Source organism: Oenanthe melanoleuca, chromosome 17 (assembly GCF_029582105.1).
Source record: "Oenanthe melanoleuca isolate GR-GAL-2019-014 chromosome 17, OMel1.0, whole genome shotgun sequence".
In the NCBI taxonomy this organism is placed as follows: domain Eukaryota; kingdom Metazoa; phylum Chordata; class Aves; order Passeriformes; family Muscicapidae; genus Oenanthe; species Oenanthe melanoleuca.
The window spans coordinates 1,813,839-1,838,175 of NC_079350.1; the positions used below are offsets into that span (position 1 = coordinate 1,813,839).

Here is a 24,337-nt window from a genome sequence, read left to right on the forward strand (position 1 = left end):
ATTTCTTTGCAGTTTCATGCTGCCAGTGCTGGTGTTGTTTCCCAGTTTAGTACAAGAAGGATGCTCTTGCAGGATCTTTTCCATGCTGAGAGCTGGGAGAGGCAGTGCATGGGCAACACAGGCGGTGTGGGTGATTTCAGCTCCTCACAAGTCTGACGTCTGCAGTTTGTTAGAATGTGCTTGTCTGTCTTTAAATAACAACTTGCAGTTATTGCAACCTGAAGCCTTGGTACAGCATCTGACACAGGATTGAGGGCTGCACTGAGGATTTCCACAGAGAATTACTTTTTGGTAATTAAATGTAGCATGTTTGATTCCTAATGTTCATTGACACAAAAAGAGACTTTGTGAGCTGGTTTCACATACAGCATGTTTGCCATATTGGATTTCCTGTCTTCCTCATCCCAGAAGCTGGGATTGCAAGGCCTGGCAGACCTCCCTGGGATCAGCTCTGACTGGCATGGGAAAGTTGTTACACGTGTGTGGGCGCATCACAAAAAGTTGCTTTCCACAGTGACATCTGTTTGCTCAGATATAAATGGATCAGTACTGTCCCATCTGGAAGCTGGGCTGCTCTGATCAGTGGTTTGCCTCATCCAGCACTTCTGGAATCAACATGCCATCACTGCTGGTTTCAAGTTGTTTCTCTCTTTTTGCAGGTGAATTAGAGAAAGTGACTCCCAGAGCACGCTGGCTGTATGAACTCTTGAGCTGTCAAGAGACTGAGAGGCTTATGAAGAGGTTCTGTCAGGCAAAACAGTGCTTAGCAAAGACACCAAGGAGGAGGGAAAAGGAGAAAGGGAGGGAGAGAGAGCTGAAACACTAACAAACCATGGTAAGTATTTGTTGTCTTTCACAGGGGTGTTTGCTGCTGCCAGGCTTGCATGGGGCCTGATGAAACCCGAGAGGGGATTTTCTGACCTTGCCCTAACTGAGGGATGGTACTGTGTGCTTTGAGCAAAGCAAGTCAGGTTTGATGTATTGTCAGCCTCTTAAAGCCAGAGAGTGTTCTTGTGAGCCTTCAGTACATGAATTATTAAATATCAATGAAGGGGATGCTCATAAGGTTTTCTAATAAAACTGGCATTAGCAGGCTGTAGCAAACAGCATCAGCGACCTTGAACTTGCAGATTTCATTACCAAATGCTCACACTCCCCTTCCACTTCTACCTCACAAAAGCAGGTTTTGATTATTCGCATCCGCGTGCGATTGAAGGTGTCTCTGTGCACTCCGTGACAGTGCAGGTGAAATGTGTGGAGCCAAATATACCTGGTGTGTATGGTCTAAATGAGGAGTCACTTCTCATTTGCCTGGGTTTGGCTGCAAATAGAAATGCCTGAGATGTGGGATTTGTAAAGATGTGCAAGTATGAAGTATTGTGATGGTGAGATTCTGAAATGTGTTCACAAAAAGGCAATAAACCTCCCCAGCTCCTGAAAATTATGGGTGGAGAGCAGTTTAAACAAATTTTTTTATTTTTAAGCCCTCTAAGGTTATTACTGAGAGAATGGAAATGAGAATAATTGCAATAAATTTTAAATACAGTTGCTAATATTTGTGTGGCTGCTGGCTGCAGGGTTAGGCTGTGTGTTTATATTTATATTTAAAAAAGACCTAAACCAAGTCTTTTACCAGTTACAGAGTGAAAGGGAAAAAGAACACTTTGCAAAGCAGAGTTGTTAATATATTGTATTTTATATAGTGACCCCCTCTGTCATTCTTTTCAGCCTGAATTGTAATGAGGAGTTGATCTTGTCAGCCCCTCTTCATTAGAAAAAAAAATGTGTCTCATAATTAGGAATTACCAATTTGTTTCTGTTCCCCTGTTGTAGCTGACATCTCATGAGGTAGAGGATGGTGGTGAGTTGTTAAATGCAGCTCTGCCTTTCCCTGCAGCCCTGTTGTGGTTAACCACAAGAGGGACCTCCTGGAAGCATTCTGCAGCCTATCAAACTGCAGGGGCTAAAACCAGCTCCTGACAGAGGAATTGTCACTGCCCAAATTATCCAGCTGGGTAGCAACACAAAAATTAGGAAGGGAATGATGTCATAACCTTCAGTGGAAAAGACACAGAGAGTGCAATAAACCAGGAAATCAGGGACAGTTCCTTAGTAAGGATCCAGTGCAGAGGTCTCTGAGATTGTTCAAAGGCCCTTTGTGTCCTTAGGAGTGGGCAGAGCTACAAACCCATTAAGCAGGGGTGAAAATGACACTTCCTTAAGGTGCTTAATGTGTAGGAGCAACAGAGGGCTTTGGTTGGTGATGCCTTCTGGGAGGCTTTCAGGAGGCTTTCAGCAGTGACTGATGTGTCTGTAAAGACCAAGACTTATTGCTGCCCTTGCCACAGGTCTGTGCTGTGATCACAGCTGATCTGGGCACTATTTAGATCAAAAAAGTCTCACCTGAAGTCTCCAGCAACCTCAAAACTTCCTAGCACAGGTTACCCAACTAGTGAAGTTTACCTCCCTCAGCAGCATCACTCAGGACTCTTGAGTTTCACTGCAGGCTTTTTTAATTAGCACTCTAGTATCTTCCTATTAATTTAATTTTTTTAAAAAAAGACATTTCAGTCTCTTACCATTTATTCTCATCTTCATTCATGCCTTTGTAAATCCCTGCACAGTGGCTGAGCCTCTCACAGTTCTGTACTGCCTGTAGCTTCATCTGCAGCAGCAGCAGCAAACCTGTGAGGGATTGGCTCCTTGGCTGCCTGTTCCATGGTGTGCTGCTCTTGTCCCTGGCACAAACAGAGGAGAGGTGGCTGCAGTTAGCACTTCCAGAAGAAGCAGAATTATATTTGGAGAGTATTGATGCCTTTTACAAAATAGGAATCATCTCTCCTTGCCCGCCCTCCTTTCCACATGCTATGCTCAGTGTGCACCCTCCCTGGCAGGCAGGATTCCCATTCAGGCAATGTCCTATGTTCTATCAATATTCCAATAACTTTGTTCTCTTTTCTTCCTGTTTCCCATTCCACAACAGAGATCGATCCGATCTTTTGCTAACGATGACCGCCACGTCATGGTGAAACATTCAACCATTTATCCATCTCCAGAGGAGCTTGAAGCTGTCCAGAACATGGTCTCAACAGTAGAATGTGCCCTTAAGCATGTCTCTGACTGGATGGATGAAAAGAACAAGTCTGCAAAGTGTGAGGGTGACGGGGAAGCCAAGGAGGAAGCTGCAGAAGGCAGTGCCAAGTGAGTGAAGCCTTAGCTCACAATGTGTCCCTGTGCTGCTCTCAATGGTTCCTTTCCTCTGAATAAGAGTTGAAGTGTTACCTGGGTCTGTTGCAGATGAATGTTCATAGAAGGAGGGGAATATATTTGGGCTTTTTGAGGTGGGAGCACATAGGGGGAATGCAGGGAATGGCAATAAGCCCAGTGTGGGCAGCAGTTGCTCTCCATTTCTTTGCTTATTTTAATGTGATGTTGTGAAATGGCATTTAGCAGACAAACCTTTCAGCAGTTTTAAGCAAATACAATTCCCTGGAACACACCAGTGCAAACTGACAGCCATGTGCTTGGGGGCTCCTGCAGGTCTGATACACAAAAAAAGTTTCTATAATCCAGCAAAGTTTCCTAAGCCTCCATTACTTTCCATTATTGCCATAGTTTAACCCCAGCTGGCAAATCAGCCCCACATAGATGCGGATTTTTTATAAAAAATTAACCAAGTGTGCAATAAATGCTTTGGAGGCAACTGGATGATACAAGAGCTGGTGCTGGCCTGTCAAAGAAGCATTTCTTGCATTTTACTCCATGTTTTTAAACAATCCTAATCTACAAAACTGGCTTTTGTTAGTGTCTTTTTCTCAGCACTCAAAAATTAAGTGTCCCTATGTTGCTTTGAAAATTCTTTACTGTGGCTCTTAAAGGTTCCCCTAAACTGTAGCTGGAGAATAAAATCCCCTAAATTGTTCCATTCCCAGGGATCAAGGTGGTCGGACATTATGTGGTGTTATGAGAATTGGCCTGGTTGCAAAGGGCTTACTGATCAAAGATGATATGGATCTGGAGCTGGTTCTCATGTGCAAAGAAAAACCCACAAAGACCTTGTTATGTATCGTTAAAGACAATCTCCCAGCTCAAATTCAGGTGAGTTCATTTGGAGCAGTCTTCCCACAATGGCTGATAGCACTGCAAGGGCTATTTGGGGAAAGGCTGGCATTTGTTCCAGCAAGAAAGACAAGTGACACAAAGGAATATACTCTGAATCTAGGACAGCATCTGGGGCATGTGACATGTTTAATGTGGTGACATGAAGTCCTTACTCACAAAATGCAACCTCCTACTGCTGTTGTTGCCCTGCTCCTGTTTGTGCTGTCAGTTCCCTGGGAGGGCGGCTGACCTCTGTGTGCGTAACTAACCCAGGGTGGCTTTGGATGCTCTGGTCCACCCAACATGAGCTGAACTGCAGAAACCTTCCCTGCTCAAGTGTGTCACTCAGTCCCTGTTGTTGTTCCCTGCCTGAACCTGCAGTTCCCCATTTCAACTGCTTTGCTTGGGCTGTTCCCACATAAACCCCTCTGTGCTGCCAAGGTGAGAACATGTCACTTTAGGTGGTCACTCATTTGGGCTCATGTCAATCATGAGCTCACATTATTTTTCTTTCTGGCTACTTAATTGTGATGGTGGCATCCAGCAGGCAGCAGTTGCAGCTTGTTTAGGAATACCAACTCTGTGACAGAATTCTGAGGCTGAGGAATCAGTCCAGCTTCCAGGCTCACCAACACTGGTGCCAAGGAACTGCCCTCAAATGTTTCACTGCCTTCCTCCAAATCACAACCAAACTCAATCTGCTTTTCTCCTGACATGCTTTTCTCTCCATGTTTTACCATTCTTGACAGCTGTTAGTTCTCACCCTTCATTTTCTCACAAAGGCCTTGTTTTAATGAGCTAATGTTGTTCCTTGAGATGTGGCCCTATCCATAGCTAAAAATGCAAAGGATCTTTTTGAGTAAAGAGTAAATTTTACTTGCTTAAAAATGACATGGATATATTGAGTATTTAAAGAATAAACCTTGTAGTGAGGCATGAAATGAGGAGTATTGAAAGTGAGATAAAATGAGAGAATAGACATAATTAAAATACGTGAAGATTGAATAAATTCAAGGGACAGGCAGGTAAGATCCTGTGGGGAAGGACTGTGAGGGATTACAGAAAAGATGAGGGAAGAGGACTGACTTGTGAAATGCCCACCTGTTGTGGGCGTGGAAGACAAGGAGAGGCTCTGCAGAGGGATTAGATGTTGGAGATGAAGGCGGGTTTAGGCCAATTAGTGGACAGAAGGAGCAAGTGTGGCACAGACACTCAGGAGCTTCTGCTTTACTGCTTGGAAGGCTTGTAGTGAGCAGATGCTCAGCCATTCTCATCCCAACAATAAAGCAGCTGCAGAGCAAATTGCGGCAGGGAAGGGGTCAGAATAGGCATCGTAAGCATGGGTCTGCTGAGCCACACTCCACACAGGAGTGAATGGAAGCTCCTGAGCCCCCTGTGGCTGCCCTGGTGCTTCTGGAGGGTGAGGGTCCCAGAATGCTGCTGAAAAACCTGCAGAGACATCACTGCAGGGAACTCTGATCCACTGCACATTAATGGAGCAAACTGTAAGGCAGTTGTAGCACTGGCTACAAAAGATTTTTGTTTTTGTTTTTAATGAGGGAGGCAAGTCTGCCTTTGTTATTGCAATGCCTATTGCAATTGTAGCCTTTCATTAGCTGAGGCACACAGATTCTTCACTTTTTCAGTGATTGGGAGAGTCTTGAAATCTTTCTTGGTGACTTTCAGAAACTTACAGAAGAGAAGTATCTGGTGGAGGAGCATGTAAATGAGGCAGCTATTGTTATCCATAACACAAAGGAGCCCAAGCTCACTTTGAAGGTGATACTCACATCCCCTCTCATCCGAGATGAAGCAGAGAAGAAGGAAGGAGGTACACAGAGCGTTTTAACTTGGTTTTAAGACTGTTCTAGTTAAATGTCCTGACTGTGCAGCACAGGGTTAATTGGGATGTAGGTTTTTAATCGTGCATCATGTACTGACTGGACTGGCTATTGCCATCATGAGTTACATTATTTAGGCCTTAGAATGAAAGCAGTCACTTAATTCTCATGTAAATATGTGTAGTTTGCCTTTGTAAGCAATATTCCTACAGTGTTAACTTTGACATACAATTAGATCTTAGATCTCCTTTCTTTCAGACTTGCTATTTAATTCTTGAGCACCTGGCGCTGCACAGTCTTGTTTGCAAATTAAGTCAGTCAAGTGGGATTGGTTCACAGTTTCTTGAAAAACTCATAAAAATGTTTTTCTTTATGTAAAAGCCTTTTCCTGCAAAGCTTGCCAGTGTGTCATCCTGGCCCTCAGTATTTATTGACTGATGATGTGTATGTTTCTGGCTTTAAGAATTTCCTAACTGGGATACAATTGAAGTTATGGTGCTGTGATACAGCACTTTTGCTTCTGAATTGAACGTTGTACCTCATGTCCTTAGAGCAAAATAGTTCTAGAAAACTGTCACTTAGTCCTTTCCATTCCTTCTCCCTCACTGTGGTGTCCTCCACAGTTCCATGCCCATGCTGCAGGAATGGTGCCTGTAGTACCAGTGAGGCTGGAAACAGACTGAGCAATAGAGAAGAGCAAATGTAGCCATACTTTGTTGTATTTTAAAAATCTTTTCAGTAATTTCTGCTTCCGCTTCCCAAACCTATCCCTAGAAACTTTGCCACTGGATGATGTCAGACCTTTGACCAACTGGCCACTCTCTGTCATGACAACTGAGGCAGCTGGGCCCGTGTGGGCTAGGGAACTCCCTGTCGCTCTCTTCCCATTTCTAGACTTGCCACAAGTCCTTTGCTTCCTCCCTCTCCCACGTGGAATTCCGACGGGATGAGAAATGTTGGTCAGTTTGTCCTCGTTTTGTTGGAGGGATGGCAGGAAGGATCCCTTTCCAAGTGACATGTAACACTTTGGCAGCAGTTGAATGCAGAAAAATCTTACAGAACAGATGAATGGCAAAGATCCCCTAATTACACTGCCTGTTTATTCTCAAATTAGCAACAATGCTGTATCCAAGACCATTAAAAATAAACTGCATATTGCTTTAGTTGTTCAGCTTCCCACAAGATGCTGAGACCAGCCCTGGAGCTGCTGCAGCTCATCCATGTTCATGAGAAAGCACAAAGTGCAGGACAAATTCTGATGGTGAAGGATTTGTGAGATTCCCACAAGGGGATACAGTTTTACACAAAGGCTTCTGCCCAAGTATTTTCTTGTAAAAATTGATGTTGTTATGCCAGGGTAGTCCAGGAATTTCTAAATTAATCTCAGACTAAAGGAGGATTGGAACTTTTATGCTTTCTCATGCTTAAAATGTAGATGGTCTCTTTTTTTCAGTATCCTTAAATATTTTCAAAGGTCTCTACTATATTTTTTAAAATTTAAAATGGTTTTACCACCTCTCCTGAAGCAGTTATACACTGTCATTCTGTGCAGCTGCTGAGGACAGGGAATAGGGCCAGGGATCTAATTTTAAAGTCCTGGTTCCTTGGCATTGATTCATCACAAAGAACAGAGACATTTATCATATTCCTTCTAAAGGTATACGGAGCATTATGCAGATGTCACTAAGTTGAAAGGGGAGGGGTACATTTTTTTTGTACTCTTTCCACCCATTTAGACTGGAATCACTTGGATCCAGACCAAAAAAGTTTAGTGTCTAGTATCAAGGGAGAATAATTGGAGAGACTGGGAAAACACCTTGATCTCCAAATCACTGCCATATTTTTTCACTACCACTGAACAGTGTCAACCAAATGTAAACACACTTCCTATGCAGTTTTAAAAACCTGTCAGTTGGCTCCATGCACTCTTTTGACTGAAGGAGCTCAAAGTGCTGCTGAACTTGCCTTTCATCTTCCATGTAAGAAAGGCCCAGACTTTCCTGAGCCTGTGGAAAACTGACCAAGGTTTCTGTGGTGGGATTAGCACTAATCTGTCCTCTAACAACCCAGGTCAGGCCAACGGCCCTCGTTACCAGTGCTCCCATTGTTCTGTAGGAATGCTGTGTGTGCCTTCATGCCCTGATGTCAGAATGTATTGAAAAACATTTCTGGATTTCTCTTCAGTCCCCACCTCTTTGGAAAAGTGTTCATGTTTAAGATGTGGTGTTTGTCCTATTTGTTTTTGCTGCTCCTTAGCAAAAATAAATAGTGGCCCAGTGTGTGTGTGCATTTTGGTGTTTCTCACAAACAGCTACCCATAAAGCTCTGCTTTCTCATGTTGAGAAGTCAAGCACCTAAATTTGCCTGTATTTTGCATCAGTTTAAATTTAAACTTCTAAAGAAACTGAATTTTTAGTCACAGCATCAAATATAAGTTGGGCTTTCCAGACCAGAACCTTGTATCCTGAAAACCAGTTTTGTTACTGAGCCTACAGTAACAACAAATTCCGTAATTCCAAACAAGCTGGTTCACCAAAGTGGGGCTGGAGTCCCGTTGCTCCTGGAGCAGGACATGGCCAGTGATGCTCCCAAAGGCCAAGTGCCTCTGAAGGGGCAGCAAGCCCCAGACTGCCCTCCCCTCTCTGGAGAAGACAAGGCTCCTCCTGTGGCTCAAATGAATGGAGTTGGCAGCTCCTGTGTGAAGAGAATGCTACAGCAGTGGGGAGAGAATTCCTGAGGGATTGGTTCTGCATTGCATAGTGTGAGCTAACATCAGGGCTTTAGAATTTGCTCTCTACTAAACTCCTTGGATCACTGCCCTTGGTAAAACTACAAGGGAAAAAGGAAAGCTTTGCAATCCTGTTTGAAAATTTTGATTTGGTCTCACTTTCCTGACTGGCAGAGCATGAAGAAACATGCCATTCTCCTGAGGGGGTCTGAAGGGAGCCCGCTGCAAGCCGCTCGCCCTCTTCACTGCCTGTTCTCTTCATCTTTCTGTTTAATAGAATCTTGCACCCAAAAGTTGGCAGACTGCAACATCAGGACACTGGGGCTGAACAAGCAATTGGCAAAATACTCCAAGATATCTGTAAATTAGACCTTGGAAAATGGTCTTAATCCTGAATCCTGTAAGAAGAAGTATGGTTCTAAATCATTAAAAAAAAATCTTAGGTTTTTGGTTCACCTGAATGACAGGTGACATGTATTCTGTTAGGTTTGTAGTCTAAAGGAAAAATTTATTTACTCTATCAATGGCTGCAACACAAAGCCTCATAAAACACTGAGCCCCAGTTCACTGCAAAAAATTAATGATTGTGCAGTCAGTCACCTTGGCCATTTCTAACGTTTTAAAATAAGATTCTGATCATTCATTGACAGTACTTGTTTGATACAATACTTGAGCTTTAAGCAGATGTTTATATTGTCTGCAGTGAAGTTTTCTCAGACAACTACCCAGATGGATGTTGAGTAATCCCGTGCCTGAAATGTCACTCCTGAAAACAACAAAACTGCAAAGGAAATTTAGAAGCAAATCTTGTGTTCCAAAGTGACCTTTTGTGCTCAAAGAAAGACAGAGCTTTGAGACTTTGCAGCTTTCATTTGGAAAACACACAAGAGGAGTGATTAATCCCAATCCTGGAATGCTGTTGATGAGGGCAATAACAAGCAATGCAAATATCTGCTGTGAAGTTCACAGGGGTTAGAAAATAAGCTTCTAGCACTTGAGTCAGCAGCTGTGAACTGCAACCATCACCTGTCAGCCAAGACACTGGTTCTGTTCAGTTTTACACTGGTGGAGTTTTTTTGCTTTGGGCTTTTTTATTCTTAACATCAAGTGCTTTTACCAGAGTAACCTTCCCAGGAAAGGGAAGAGGCAGCCTTAACTTTAAAGATGCAATTGCTTATGCAGCCACTGCCATTCAAAGGAAACCAAGAAAATGTCCTTGGAGATGGCACTAACAAACTGAGGTACTTTTTCCTCCTAACTTGTCCTGGTATTTTAGATGTCTTGCTGGATTTCACACATCTAGCAGAGTCTTCAGTTTGGAATGTATTTAGTGTTTCATTCAGCACTGCAGAGAATTAACCATTATGAATAATGAAAAAGGTCTATTTCCAAATTATTTATTTTTAAGTCAGGAGTAACTATGTATTCATAGGAAAATGTCACATTCAAGGTTTTAGTTAAGCCAGGGATTAATTTTGTTATTCCGGTTGTGCTCAACATCAGCTAAAACCAGATCTTTGTAATGTGATTTCACAGAAATGTAGAGTCTGTCATTTACAGAGTTTCCAGAGAATCTGGATGTTACAAACACCTTGGGATTAAAACAAAATAAATACAAAAGGACTGACAGATAATTGCCCTAAATGTAGAATTGGATGTGGCTGCTAAAAGCAGTTTGTTATAAGTTGGTTGATAAAGAGGAAGGGGGGAGAAGGCAAAAAAGTGTAAACCTGGACAGAAAATATCAGTGTCTTGTCTCTCAAATCCATCTTGGAATTTCCTCTGTTGGTTTCAGTTGCTCTTGGGAAGCATTTACAACGAGGGCACTTCCTCTCAAATATATTAATGACCTGGAAGTTACCAAACCCACTCTTTCATATGCTCAGCTTATATGAAAGACTAATCAAACTGAAGTATTGTACTAGCATTTCCTGTATATTTCTTTAATTGAATTATACTGGCTAGTACTGTTCATGCAATAATATTTCAAATATATTCAATGTTTTTCTTTGGAATTCTCAACAATTGCTTGGAGGTAATTTCACTTTCTACTACCAATTACTTTTTTTTTATTACCCCCTGAGAATATCTTCCTCTTGTCCAAAGAAGCTTTGAAATTCTCTGCCAGCTTTGTGGAATAAAAGTCATAAACAACAAGAGGAAAAAAATGCCCAATACATCCCAAAAGAAAAAAAAAAAATTAAAAAAATAAAAAGTGCTATAGAGCTATTTTCTGCCCTGAAATGTGTTCTACATTTTTAATAAGATCCCAGATTGTCTGTAGCAGTGGCCATCTTTATAATTACTATTATTTTACAAGGAGTGAATGCCTTTGCTTCTGTTGCACACGTGCACATTTACTACCTTTAATGGCTTGTTTAAATTAAATAACACGGTGCACTTAAATTCTGGGAGTCTTATTATCTCATTGAGATGCTGCCGCTCTTTTCGTATTGTGACAGAAACCCCTTGGTCAAATTGTATCTGTCTCTTTTTATCCCATTTTTACCAGTAGATAATGTTGCGATGAAAGATCCTCCGGACTTATTGGACAGGCAGAAATGCCTGGAGGCCTTGGCGTCTCTGCGGCACGCCAAATGGTTTCAGGTTGGCTCTTTGTTCTTACCTTGTTGTTATTGTAGCCTTGCAAGGTTTAATTTGAGACAGTTTTAATTTTAATGCCTCTTTAATTTCTGACTAGTCCCTTCTAGAGCAAAGGTCTAGAATTCCAACCCAGTGCTGTACTGTGTGAGGGCAAACGTGACAGGGAGACAGTCAGCTGGTCCAGAGGTGTCATGAGGCTACAAAAGCAATCTTGACATTTCGCTGCCTTTTTTATACATCTCTCTAAATTCAAGTGTACTTTTATACAAGTGTTTTTATTTTGCATGAAGCTGATTAAGTATTAAGTAATCATAATTTAAAACAAAATCTATCCCAGGACTCTGTGCATTTAAAAAGAAAAGCAAAATTGATGACCAGGCTTTTGCATGTGTATTGGAATCATTTTGTTTGTTTTAGGCCAGGGCAAATGGACTAAAATCATGTGTAATTGTCCTTCGTATTCTGCGGGATTTGTGCAACAGAGTCCCCACATGGGCACCGCTGAAAGGCTGGGTAAGTACTTAAAGCGCTGGAGGCCACAAGGTCAGGTCTCAGATCTCCTGAGAGCTGTAGCTGTGTCTGGACTGGAGAAAACAGAGAAAACTCCCTCCATCCCTGTTCCTTTGCTCCCCATTAACTGCTCCCTGTGTAAGTAACACCTTGACACACTGATCCTATGGAAAGGGACACACTGCTGTGGGCCTCACACATCCTGGAGGATTGGCAATAGACTCCCACTTGTTGCCTTCCATCCCTCTTGTTTAGTCTTCCAAAACTATCCTGCTTCTGTGACAATGCCATTCCTGCCAGCAGCTGTTGCCCTTTCCTGGGGCAGGTTTGCTCTGCATGCCTGGAGAAGAACACTGTAGGGCAGCAGAGGTGATGTGTGGAACTGAAAACCCTCTGAGAGAACATTCATCTGGCTTGACTTTAGAAACCCCTCTTTTTTGACTTTTTGAGCAGACAGTGGAAAGCAGCTGGCATCCTCAAAAGATGACTCAGAGCAGGGTACAGACATGTGCCCTGAACAAGGACATGGCCTCTTCTGGGACAGATCTCTGTCCCTTAGACTTGTAGTGGATTGCAGACAAAGTGACCTGATATGAATGTTCATCCTCTCTGCCCCGAATTTTAACTGCAGTCACAGTTACCCTTGTGTCCATACTAATCGTAATTTAATGTCTTCTAGCCACTCGAGCTTATATGTGAAAAATCTATAGGTACTTGTAATAGACCTTTGGGTGCTGGGGAAGCGTTGCGACGAGTGATGGAGTGTTTGGCATCTGGAATTCTGCTTCCTGGTAAGGAGCTGAATGAACTCCAGGAACAAAAAGGGATAGTTAGCACTTTATGATTACATGAGAAATGCTTGCCATGAACTCTGAACCTGCCATGGAGTGAAATTAATGTCTTTTTCTTTAAAATTAAAATTGAAATTAAAATAAAGGATTTTACATAGTGGTCACTGTGTGAATGATACTGCCACTGCAGGAGAAGTTAACAGGGAATGTTAGATTTGTTATAAATTAACCCCTACCTCATTAAGGGGTTGCAGGTAAATAGACTTTATGATTATCTGGTTTCTACAGATTCTTTGAGATCTACATATCTATCCAAATTACGTGTTTTCTCCCAGACTTACTGATTTCAGTTAATGTTATCACCCATGTGCAGTGTTTACCCTGATAAGGTCTGTGGCCACTGCCAGGGTACAAAGCCTGGGGTCAGTTTGTGTTGTGTGAGGCCTGAGTCCCTGCTGGAGAAGGGGTTCTACTCACTGTGCAGCAGCTGTGCTCAGCTGCTGTCAGTCCCTGTTTGCACACTGCTGCTCCTTGCCCCCAGTAATCCCCATTCCTCTCCCTGCCAGGGGGCCCAGGGCTGCACGACCCCTGCGAGCGCGAGCCCACGGATGCTTTGTCTTACATGACAGTTCAGCAAAAAGAAGCCATTACACACAGTGCTCAGGTAGGGAACTCTGTGTGTGCTGCAGCAGGGAGGGATTCAGCTCATTAGCACCATTTATTCTCTGCCAGGATGGCTTGTTTTCGTGGCAGTCCTGACAGTTCTGGTGCTGCGCTATCCTGGAAAGGTTAAACCATAGTTGAGGAGTGCAAGAGTTAAATGTGTGTGAAATCTTATCCTTGCAGAGGCAGTGGGATGTCTGTGCACCCACCTCTGCTCCCAGCACAGAACCCCTGGGGGGGCTCACTGTCAGTGTGCCCTGAACTCTGTGTTACAGAAATTCATGAGTTTTATGTTTTTAGACATTAGCATTTTCCACAGCTATTGCAGAGGCCAGCTGTAAAAGCTGTCTTCTTGTCTGTCAAAACCACAGAAGTAGTTTTGTGTCTAAAGACTTACTGAAAACTTGGGCAACGGAGGTGAAATCCTGCTGTGATTAATTTGTGTTTCTACTGTCCCTTTCAGCACGCGCTCAGATTATCAGCCTTTGGGCAGATCTATAAAGTTTTGGAAATGGATCCTCTCCCATCAAATAAATCATTTCAGAAATATTCCTGGTCAGTAACTGACAAAGAAGGTAGGTATTATTTGTTCCAAAAGTCACTAATTGGGCAGTAAACTAGGAGTTAATTTAGAAGGGTGAAGTTCTGAATTATGTGTTGTGAATGTGAAGTAGAAGCTTTTCTTTTTTACATGTAGGGTGATTTTTTTTTTATTTTTTTTTTAGTATTTCATTGTGAGAATAAAATCTGCAAATTCTGTTCTCTAGAAATACCAAGAGACAAGCAGCAGAACAGCCATAATACAGCTGATGATTATCTTTAAGCACAAAGTCCCTTGGCATTTGAAGAGCAGAAAGTAGTGTTTGATTCTTATGCTGGCGAGAAGAGACTGTAGAAGTGTCAAAAAACATTTAATGAGTATCCATAATATGAATTACTCAAAAATTCTTTCTAGAAAACAATATATTCTAATTTTAAAAATTTCCACATGTATTCTTTTGTAAAAACAATACTGTTGGAGGTCTTGCTTAGACTAAATGTGGAAGACAGCACTGCAGGTTTGCAGTCCTTATCCCACACCTGGTATTGGACTCAGAGATCCTGCCTGGCCTGGTAGAGTGAGCAGTAAACCAGTATTGGCTTTCATGTAGCAATAAGAAAGCTGTGACTGATGGACGAGTTCTTTTCTCTATAAACAAGCAAGGAACAGTGTGGGACTAATCAGACTCCTGCTGTGGGATCGTGTTTTCCTAATGGCATATCCGTATTACAAGGAACTTTATACCCTAGGTACAGGCTCATCTGCTCTGAAGAGACCGTTTGAAGACAGTGTCGGGGATGATAAAGATCCAAATAAAAAGATGAAGCGTAATCTGAGGAAAAGTAAGTGCAGCACTTCTCCATTCTGTTTTCAAAGATCTATTGTATAGGGGGAGCTGCTTTAAAAGCTTCTCTGTGTTGGTGTGGTAGAACATGTGAAAAAGTCTTTGGAATAAAATTGTTGTCTCTATCACCCTGCATACCCTGCATCTGGAATGTCAAACACATCTCTGTGCATCCGAATTTCCCCTGACATGCTTTACTAACTGAATGATTTGCATTTTAAATGGGATTACCCATCAAGCTGCACCAGAACTGAAGCTGCCCAAGCAGCTGAGGTATTTTACTGGTAGCATCCCTGTATTGTGGGTCTTTTTAAAGTACTGCAGTGACTTTGCTGAGTGAAGATTGCACACTCTTCACTCTTCCCCTTCCTGAGTTAGGTGCTGGTCTCTCAAGATCTCCCACAAGGAAAATAAAATGTGTAATTTGCAAACCATTAATGTTGCACATATGCACAGACTAGAAGTCTCTTGGCATTGCTGGGATCCAGTCATTCTGGGATCCAGTCATTCTGGGGGCTATTTTCATTGTGCTACTTGGATGACAGTTCTGGATCTGGTTCCCCATTAGCTACAAAACTTGTTACTTCTTTTACAGCAGGCAGAAGGAATACAGCTAGCTGCAATAGAAGGTGTTAATATAAAATCAGGTCATTAAAGTTGTTACCCCAAATTAGAATGGCTTATTAAAAACTTAACAGCATTATGGCTCTCCTCACCCTCTTGAGAGGCTGAGGGATGGTTTTGCTTCTTGATACAGACAGAAGGCACTGAAATGCAAACTGTTTCATTTTTTCTGTTCATCTTGTTTTGTTCATTTTCCTTTCCCCTCCTTCCCCCACCCCTTCTACTATCTTGTACTAGTACTAGATAGTAAAGCAATAGATCTCATGAATGCTCTGATGAGGCTGAACCAAATCAGGCCAGGGCTTCAGTATAAGCTGCTGTCACAGTCTGGTCCAGTCCATGCCCCAGTCTTCACAATGTCTGTAGATGTTGATGGTACGACTTATGAAGCATCAGGACCTTCTAAGAAAACAGCCAAGCTCCATGTGGCAGTGAAGGTAAGGCAGCCTGAAGTAATCTGCTAACCCCAGATCGTGGGATGGAGTATGAAATGTGCTCAAAATAAAAAAAAAATAAATTCACTGAGCTGAACTTCTTGCTGTGTGCTCTAAAGACACAGAGCTGGCCATGGTTCAAAGAGCATCACTGGTTTTGTGCTAGCAGGGGGAAGAATTTCCTGGGGCTCTACAGATCAGCTCCTGTTGCAGTGAACTGAATGGTCAAATTCTGTGTGGGAGGGTTTTAGCTGTGTTCTATTCTATTCCTTCCTCCTGCTGGTTTGGAAATGGCATGTTGGTGGCTGCTTCTTTCTCCCCCTCCTCCTCTGTGTCCATTCCTGGCTCTTGTGAGCTCCTGGAAACAGAGTTCTGTCCTTGGTGCCTGAAGAGCATCCACCAGATGTGTGCTTGGGGACATGGCTTAGTGGTGGGTGTGGCAGGGCTGGGGTAATGGACAGTTGGAGTCGATGATCTTAAAAATCTTTCCCAACCTAAACGAGTCCATGAAAGAACATCTGTTAATAGAACTGCTCTTCTGATAGGAACAGGCCCATCTGTCATTCTGTGCTTCATTTTGTTTTGAACAAGAATTTCCTTTTTAGAATCTTCATCTGGCAACTTTCTGCTTTCCTTTGATTTCAGTTTTGAAAATCCCATTGTCCTATGTGCTTTCAAGTTCAAAGTGTCCAGAAGTATCTGAGGGCATGTGTTATTCCTCCAGGAAAAGTAGCTCTCTGCATGTGTGTCCTTCCAGACCTTCTGCTTCTTTCTTTTATTTTGCCTTCCTCCCTGCAGTTTATAAAACAACAAAAAAAAGCCCAGAAAACCTACTTGCCCTGAAAAACTGTGACTGCTCTGCCCTTGAACCTCTCTGCGTCAGCCAGATCTGTGCTGGTGCCGACCCAGCTCTGTTTTCTCTAAATTTACACATCAAAACATCCGCAATTCGAGCCAAGAGGAAATGGGTGGTGTGGCTGAGACTTGCTTTTTTTTCTTTTTTTTCTTTCTTTCCCTTCTCAGCAGACCCAGACCCTGCCTTCTCAGTCTAATAAGAGGGAATAATGTGAGATTTCACTTTCTAATCTGACCTTTTTAAAATGCAGAAGCCCTGAAAATGCAGTGAGATGTACCCCAGCTGCATGGGAGGTTACCCAGGCAGTTCTCAGCTCAGGGTTCAAACACAGTCATTTCTGCAGACTTTGTTCTTGGCCCTAAATTTTCAGCAGAGCTTCAGGTTCCTTTCAGTTTCCTTTGCCCTATGTGTGGTAGCTCTGTGCAGCTGGATCAGGAAGCTGGTTAAGGGAGAGGCTGGCCTTGCTCATGGAGGATGTTTTTGAAGGAACTGAGCTCCAGAAGTACCATCTTGTATAAGGCTTTAATTCTCATAAGACTGTTTGTCACGTTTGCCCCACAGTCCATCTCTTGATCTGTCCATAGACACAGAGAGGGGGGAAATCGTGCATGAAACCATTTCCTCATAAGGCCATTAAACAGTGTCTTTAATTTCTTACTTTACAAGGAAATCTTGAGATGATGAATGATGCTCATGAGTATCTTTGAGATTAAAATTCTGTTTCATGTGGATTCCACTTTTGGAAACCTGAAATTATTTTCCCCATTGATATGGTATTCTCTACTGATAACCACTGAAATGGATATCTCCATTTCAAATAGGAGAAAATTAATATTCTAAACAACCTGCCTTTTTTAAGAGTATGGTAGAATGTTTGTTGTGTTGTGATCAGATTTGTATTAGTTCCTGTTCTGCTGCCTCTGTCACACTTCATGTCATGGGACTTCGTTGTAGGTTTTACAAGCGATGGGGTATCCAACAGGTTTTGATGCAGATGCGGAGTGTGTAAGTTCTGATGAAAAATCAGATACTGAAGGTAAAAATGAAACAACGTCTTCAATCTCAAGCAATAATAATACTGGCAATTCCACAGCTGACACCTCCGCTACCCTAGAGGTGAGGATTGCATTGAAAGTACAAAAAACGGTGTGGGGTTTGGGGTTTCATTTTTCATTGGGTTTTTTTTTTTTTCCTGTTCTACTTACCAGAATGGTAAAACATAAATTTCTTCAGCTGGGATAAAATTTCCAGACAGTGTGTAATCATGGATAACTCAAACCACATACATATCTAGCCCACTGAGAAATAGAAACGGAGTATTTTTAATGGAACTGCCCTGTTTTTATCCATAGCTGAGAAAATTCTATTGCAGCCTGATCCAGTGTAGAGATCTCAGCTTTACTTTGCTTTCCAAACAGTTACAGACATTTCTACTGAAACACAGGACTCAGGGCATGAGATTTCTTTAGTCTGAGCTTGGTAGTGTGTGTGCCAGGACATAATTAGATGGAGCAGCAGAGACGTGTGCTGGGAAGGCCAGTCTCTCCTTTCAGTGTGAAAACCTTCTACTTCAAGGAACTTGACACCACGGCCCCACCTTCAGCTTCAGATTCGCTCAGGGTTGCAATTCCAAGCGCAGCTAGTGTCATGTTTAGTTTGTGCAGGCACCAGACCAGGCCATGAGGACAGTAGCCCTCTCCAACAGAAATAAATGGGTGTGACTTGTGACACCATTTTTTGTCCTCCTGCCCTTCTTTAGAGACTTACCCTTTGCCAGCATTGCAGGTTGTGCTGCAGCTAGGGCAGTGTTACCTGTGACACAGGTGTGCAGAGGTTTGGCTGCCTTCTGAAGAGAGAAAGGCTCTGAAGTAACTCCCTGCATGTCTCTCTAGGTAAGAACTCAGGGTCCCATACTCACAGCAAGTGGCAAAAACCCGGTGATGGAGCTCAATGAAAAGAGAAGAGGTCTGAAGTACGAGCTCATCTCCGAGACAGGGGGAAGCCACGACAAGCGCTTTGTGATGGAGGTGAGTGGAGCAGAGCTGCAGCTGCTGAGGGCTTAGTAATGGTGTAGGAGTCATTGCTGCAGCTCACATTCTTTCTATTTTGTCTTTTGCAATGCACATCTGTGGTAGTGATTTCTCAGGTTATGTATCTCATTGCTGCTGTGATGATTGAGCTGGGGAAAGGAATAGCCTTTCTACTTTAGGAAAATACAGTGAGAATTAAAACTGGATTCTGACAGCCCCGAAGTTCATGACAAGGAAGACTCAAGAGGAGTATGGGCTAAATCCAGTATCCAACAGATATGCTGGTCCTCTTTGAGTTGCACTTGTAGTTTTCAGATTCCCAGTATCTGTGACACACTGGTTCCCAGGATCACCTTGGTATCCTTTTGCAGTTTCAAATCTAGAATCAATAGAAATTTGTCACATAAAACACTAAGGATGTTTTTTCCTACTGAATTTCTTTATGGGTGGCACATCAGCTGAGTGGGTGCAGCATGGTGTTCCTGTGGATTAACACTAGGCATAAACTCATGTCTTAATTTTCAGGTAGAAGTAGATGGGCAGAAGTTCAGAGGTGCAGGCCCAAACAAGAAAGTAGCAAAAGCAAGTGCTGCATTAGCAGCACTTGAAAAACTGTTTTCTGGGCCTAATGCAGCAAATAACAAGAAAAAGAAGATACTTCCTCAGGTAAGAACTGTCACTTGCTTTTTGGACCGTTATCCTGGGTCGGGGTTGGTTTTTGATATAGAAGGTAGCATTCTAGTAAAGTGAGGTTAACACAGGCTGGTGTTGTCATGAGCTGGTTGTTTGGGGGTGAAATCCTCGCCCTGTTGCAGTTGTGTGCATTCAGGAGAGTAAGGGAGATGTAAAATCAGTGCTGTAGGTTAAGGAGGAAAGCTGTAAGGAAGTGGGAGCAGCAGAGAGAGGCTCAGAAGGCAGCAGTGTTCAACCATGCCCAAATCCAAGGTAAATAAGGCAGAGTCTGCGGGAAGGGACTGCCAGGGCTGAGAAGGGAAAACGTGCTGGGCTCTGCAGGCAGTGACAGGGCCAGGGCTGTGCTGCGTCCCTGTCACTCACATCCTTTGGCACAGCACTCTCCAGTCCACGCTCAGCCAGCCTGGCACATCAGGCATGTTTACAGAGCCCTCTCTAAGGGGTGATTTAATGCAGGTGGCCTTGTATTCCAGCAACACTTTCACTCTCTGAACTGCTATTTTTTGTCACTCTGGGCAGACTAAAGGGGTTGTCAATACAGCTGTTTCTGCAGCAGTCCAGGCTGTTCGAGGCAGAGGACGAGGTGCTTTAACACGAGGGGCATTTGTTGGGGCAGCTGCTGCTACTGGATACATTACACCAGGTAAGGCACCACACTTGTAGCTGATAGTTCAGTATTTGTCTGCTGGGGTGTTCTTTCTCATGTATGTTATTCACCTGTGCAAGGGATTTCTTTAACCATCTGAGATGGAGCAGAAGGCTTCATGGAAGTTTAAATAAATCAAAGAGCTGGAAAACTGGCAGAGTGTATCCTATATGAGTGCAGCTCAAAGCTCTGTGTGCACAGAGCACACAGTTATGGGCATAATGGCTTTCCTGGCTTTATTATTTTATGATTTGTCTTCATAGTTCACTGCCATGGCACAATTCCCAAAACTCTCTTCCTGACTAAGAACCTTCTGGATCATGTGCTGGTTAGCATTAGGAGTGCCTTTTCCAAGAATACTTTGTGAACATGAACTCAGCAGGCTCAAGAGTCCCTGAGCTCCCAAAAACCCTCTACATGAACTCCACCTGGAAGCATCTAGTAGTAGCTTCTGTGGTGGCCAGAAATAAAATAATTTCTTGTCATACTCTGGCTGATGGGAAGTCACCACCCACACTGCATTGTTCTGATTAGCAGAAACAGCTTCTGAAGTCCAAGGGCTTTTGGTTCCCATTTCACATTTTCACAAGAAAATGTTCATGAAATGGTCACTTTCTCATCCTCAAATTACTTTTCAAAGTGCATTTTCTTTGTGACTCTACAGTATGTCTGAGGTTTGTGGGTGACATGTGAAAGGAATCCAGACATTGTTTTCGCTTGTTACAAGAACTACAGATTTGTAAGAATGAGATGCTGAAGATGCCTCAGTCAAAGCAAATCCAGCAGTAGCTTCCAAAAAATAACACTTCTAGTCCTCATGCTTAGGTTTTCAGATTACAGCACAAGCTCTAATTACACCCTCCAGCAGCTCACACGTGCTAATAGCACAGCCCTGTTGTTTGGGAGCCTTCCTGCCTGGCACCACTGGCAGCGTGTCCTCTTCATTGTTCCTGTATGGTCATGTCATTTTAAATATTAAAACCCGGTAATTAATTTTTAATGTCTGTTAACATTGTTTTTGGAACTGTCTGTCTGCCTGAGGAGTCATTTAAGAGACACTTTAATCTGCCAGGGGCACGCTTCTTGCCAGTGTGGAATTATTCCAGAAATAAGTTTAATTTCCCAGTTGCTGTAGTTAAGCATTTATTGGCCTTGGCCTTCACAGATTATTTCTCTCCATCCCCTATTCTTCTCAGAAATCTCTTACTTTTTGGAGTGACACCAGCAGTCTCACCAGAAAAAAAATGTGTAAAGCCTTCATAAACTACTGACATGTAGAAACCAATGCTAGTGTTACCTGTGCTGCTTTTTCTCTCAACTACTTCAGAGTCACCCTCTGCTCTCTGGGGAAAAACTATCTGTTTGTGTGGAGGTGTTCACGTGTCTTCTTAGGAACTCTGTTAGAAATGGCAGAGAAAGCAGAATTCGCAGGAGCTTCACTGAGGGGGACGTGGCATCTGCCACAGGCATCCAAAGTTCTCTTTTTAAAGGAAATTAAAAAAAATTACTGCTCTCTGCATAGACTGCATCTGTGTTTTAAGAAGAATATAAGCAAATATGGGACGTCTCTGTCACACCAACCCCATGCTCTGATAGTGCAGACTTGAGGGATTTGGTGGAAAAGAAAATGCTGAGGAAATGAAATAGGGAATTTTAACATTTTAACTCTTTGATGTTGAGGCTTGAGCAGGTCCCTGGCAGCTTATTCTTCAAGCCACCCCATAGGAACATTTCAGTGTTTTGAGCAATATTTGTATGTCCTGGTGTGAGTTTGGTTTTGCTGTGCTCCTGCTTGAGGCACAGGCTCCCTGCCCATGTGCAGGTGTGCAAACACTGACAGGCAAGGCAGGGAATGACCCCCTCCCTCCTCTGTTTCCCTGCAGGCTATGGAGCACCCTACGGATACAGCACAGCAGCACCAGCCTACGGTATGTACAGCCCTGTCATTAACATGTTAGAAACTATACAGAAACTGTTGTGGCAGTCCAAATGTCGCAGTCCAAGGAGAAATTCAAAGAGATTTAAGCTCTTAAACCATGACAACAACACCACTTTTATGCCATAACCTTGTGGTTCTTTTTTGGTTGGAGTAGCTTTTTGCCTCTGCTTTGCCTGGTCTGTGGAAGGACTGCTTGTTCTAATTGCCTGTTCCCTTCATACTGGAACCCAGTCTAAGTAGTTCCCTTACTTTTTACAGCCAGTCTGTGCTCCATTCAAAGACTACCGAAGGGCCTATTTCAGCATCTCTGACCCAGATTTAGCTAAATGGCATTACAGTAACATTGGTGTAATGTTTGTCCCCAAGTGTAAGTGACTTGTGGACAAAGCTCCCTTAATGCTATCAGGTCTTTGAAGTCTATGGGCAAATACCTCCACCTCTGCAGGCTAAACCACCACTGCTTGGGACACCAGGATGGGTTTAGAGTAGTTGGTACTGGTAGCAATCAGTCTGTGAGGCAGCCAGGACACGGTCATTTGCCACAATGCTTTTCACTATGGAACATGTTCTATTAGGCTGGCAAAGCACTGGTTTCATGGAGACTGTAAAATGAGCTGATAACCAGAGACCTGTGATGGAAGGGTTTTTCTTAACTTGGCTTCTCCCTCCCCACTGGCTTGTTTTATGCTGGACTAACAATGCATTCCTCTAACCGGCCCTTTTGGTTACTTTGAATGAGGTTTATGTGGCAATGGGAGCAGGGTAGTTTGGAGTCAGTGATATGTCCTGGCACACACAGTGTAAGCCCACCAGGACCAGTCCCACCAGCCTCTCATGTGGCAGGGACTGGTCAGTCTGCTGATCAAATCATGGCATGTTTCAAGGCCTGGAGTTTTTCATATGGGAAACTTCTGCTTTTTAGCATTTGTAATAAGTCATTCCTCCCAAATCTAACCTGGCCATTACCAAATCCCCTGGTATCATTATAAAAGTTAAAAATATTTTGAAATGTCAATTACACAAGTATTCTAGAGGTATGAGCTCCAGCAGGGCAAAATGCTGCTGCTTTATGGAAAAAGTTTGCTATGCCTGACTGGGACCAGCTGGTCTAGTTCTGTCCTGAGATAGAGAATGGACCCACAGGTTGTGCTCAGTGTGGGACTCTGCCCCCCAGAATTAGAGGAAACTTCTCTAGTTTTACACCTGCTGACTGGCCCTGTGCTCTGACAGAAGGGCAGCTGGCAGCAGGGCTGTCCCATGGAGTGTTGTCCTTTGTGGTGCATCACACAAGGAATAGCAACATGTTTTCTCAGAGAAAAATGAGAGGAAATTTAGTTTGGGGTATGAATTTTTTAAAAAACCCTTTGGTTCTTTTCAAGCAACAATCTCAGAGTATAACTAGGATTACTGTTATCTGCATGTCTGTGTTTTTACAAGCAGTGACACACTGTAACATAAGGAATCCTTTCCCTTCTGAAGGCAGGAATACAACTGTTACCAAGTTTCCTTGTAGCTTTTCTTGCTTTTTTCATTCATTCCTTCTGGGGTTTTTTTGTTTGGTTTTTTTCCCCTCTCATTATGCCTATTTTGGGAGCTAGATTTTAAGCACTTAGCTGTATATATGTGACATATCACTGACTTCAAAGCATTGTGGAATTGGATGCCCCCATTTTTCACATAAAGAGTTTCTGTTTTTAATGTCTTATGATTGTGATGCGAAGTTCTGGGAAATGCTTTTTGGCTGTAAGGTAAACATGTCTCTTTGCCTTTGTAAGCTGTTGCATGTTGGGAAACTTCACTTTGATCATCTGGTTGCTGCTTTGTGATTTCTAAATGGATACATAGGTTAAATACTAGAATTTAAATAGGCAAGATGAAAAAACCAAACAAACGTTTAATTGTGCAGAAGTTTGTGAGGCCACAAGAACTCTAAAATAATAATGAAATCAGGCAGATGTCAATCTTTCCAGATTTACTACTTCAACACAGGAGAGGAAGTGCAGAATAAGGAAGCAGATGCAGAATTTACTGTAGGTGCTTGATTTTTGGCTGACCTACCTGGATGCTGATCAAAACTGCTGAACAGTTTCCCTGTGAGTTGTATTTTATTCACAGCAGTGCCTGTCTAGAATATCTGCAATTGCAACTGGCCTGTGAAATTACCTCAACGTAGAACAAGCTAGTAGAGATTACTTACCATAAAGATTATGAAATAGAGCTTCAAGACTAAATACACACTCTGCTTTTGAGAATATCACTTCCTTTAATTTTATCAGACACCAGGACAAAAATAAAGCAGACTTTAAGCTATAACCATCTGTCTGAAATAGTGCAAAGTGGTGAAGTGTTACTGTTTATGGGACTCTGCACCCTGACATCACATTGACTGACTGATCTGGAAAAGGTTAATGAGAACACTACTGTAAGCTCTTATCTGACTTTCTTGGATTGCTGAACTTATTTGGAGTCCTCTCCCTTTCTTCTCTCTATAG

At 42.8% G+C, this 24,337-nt stretch overlaps 1 protein-coding gene across 5 annotated transcripts in view; it reads left to right on the top strand.

The window, feature by feature from the left end:
• STRBP (spermatid perinuclear RNA binding protein) overlaps positions 1-24,337 on the top strand; it is a 58,477-nt gene that overhangs the window by 21,164 nt on the left and 12,976 nt on the right. For 2 of the 5 annotated variants that reach the window (XR_008841756.1, XM_056505461.1), the window contains exons 2-17: positions 660-835; positions 2,984-3,201; positions 3,933-4,098; positions 5,788-5,932; positions 11,183-11,277; positions 11,692-11,787; positions 12,464-12,575; positions 13,142-13,239; positions 13,702-13,813; positions 14,529-14,621; positions 15,485-15,684; positions 17,492-17,653; positions 18,430-18,564; positions 19,093-19,233; positions 19,780-19,903; positions 21,790-21,834. Coding sequence is in view for 4 of the 5 variants with exons in the window: in XM_056505461.1 (XP_056361436.1) it covers positions 833-835; positions 2,984-3,201; positions 3,933-4,098; positions 5,788-5,932; positions 11,183-11,277; positions 11,692-11,787; positions 12,464-12,575; positions 13,142-13,239; positions 13,702-13,813; positions 14,529-14,621; positions 15,485-15,684; positions 17,492-17,653; positions 18,430-18,564; positions 19,093-19,233; positions 19,780-19,903; positions 21,790-21,834 (1,945 nt within the window). In the remaining variant the exon portion in view is untranslated. Of the gene's footprint in view, positions 1-659; positions 836-2,983; positions 3,202-3,932; positions 4,099-5,787; positions 5,933-11,182; positions 11,278-11,691; positions 11,788-12,463; positions 12,576-13,141; positions 13,240-13,701; positions 13,814-14,528; positions 14,622-15,484; positions 15,685-17,491; positions 17,654-18,429; positions 18,565-19,092; positions 19,234-19,779; positions 19,904-21,789; position 24,337 lie in introns of those variants that run through there. The other 3 variants (XM_056505462.1, XM_056505460.1, XM_056505463.1) reach the window with 3 other exon arrangements.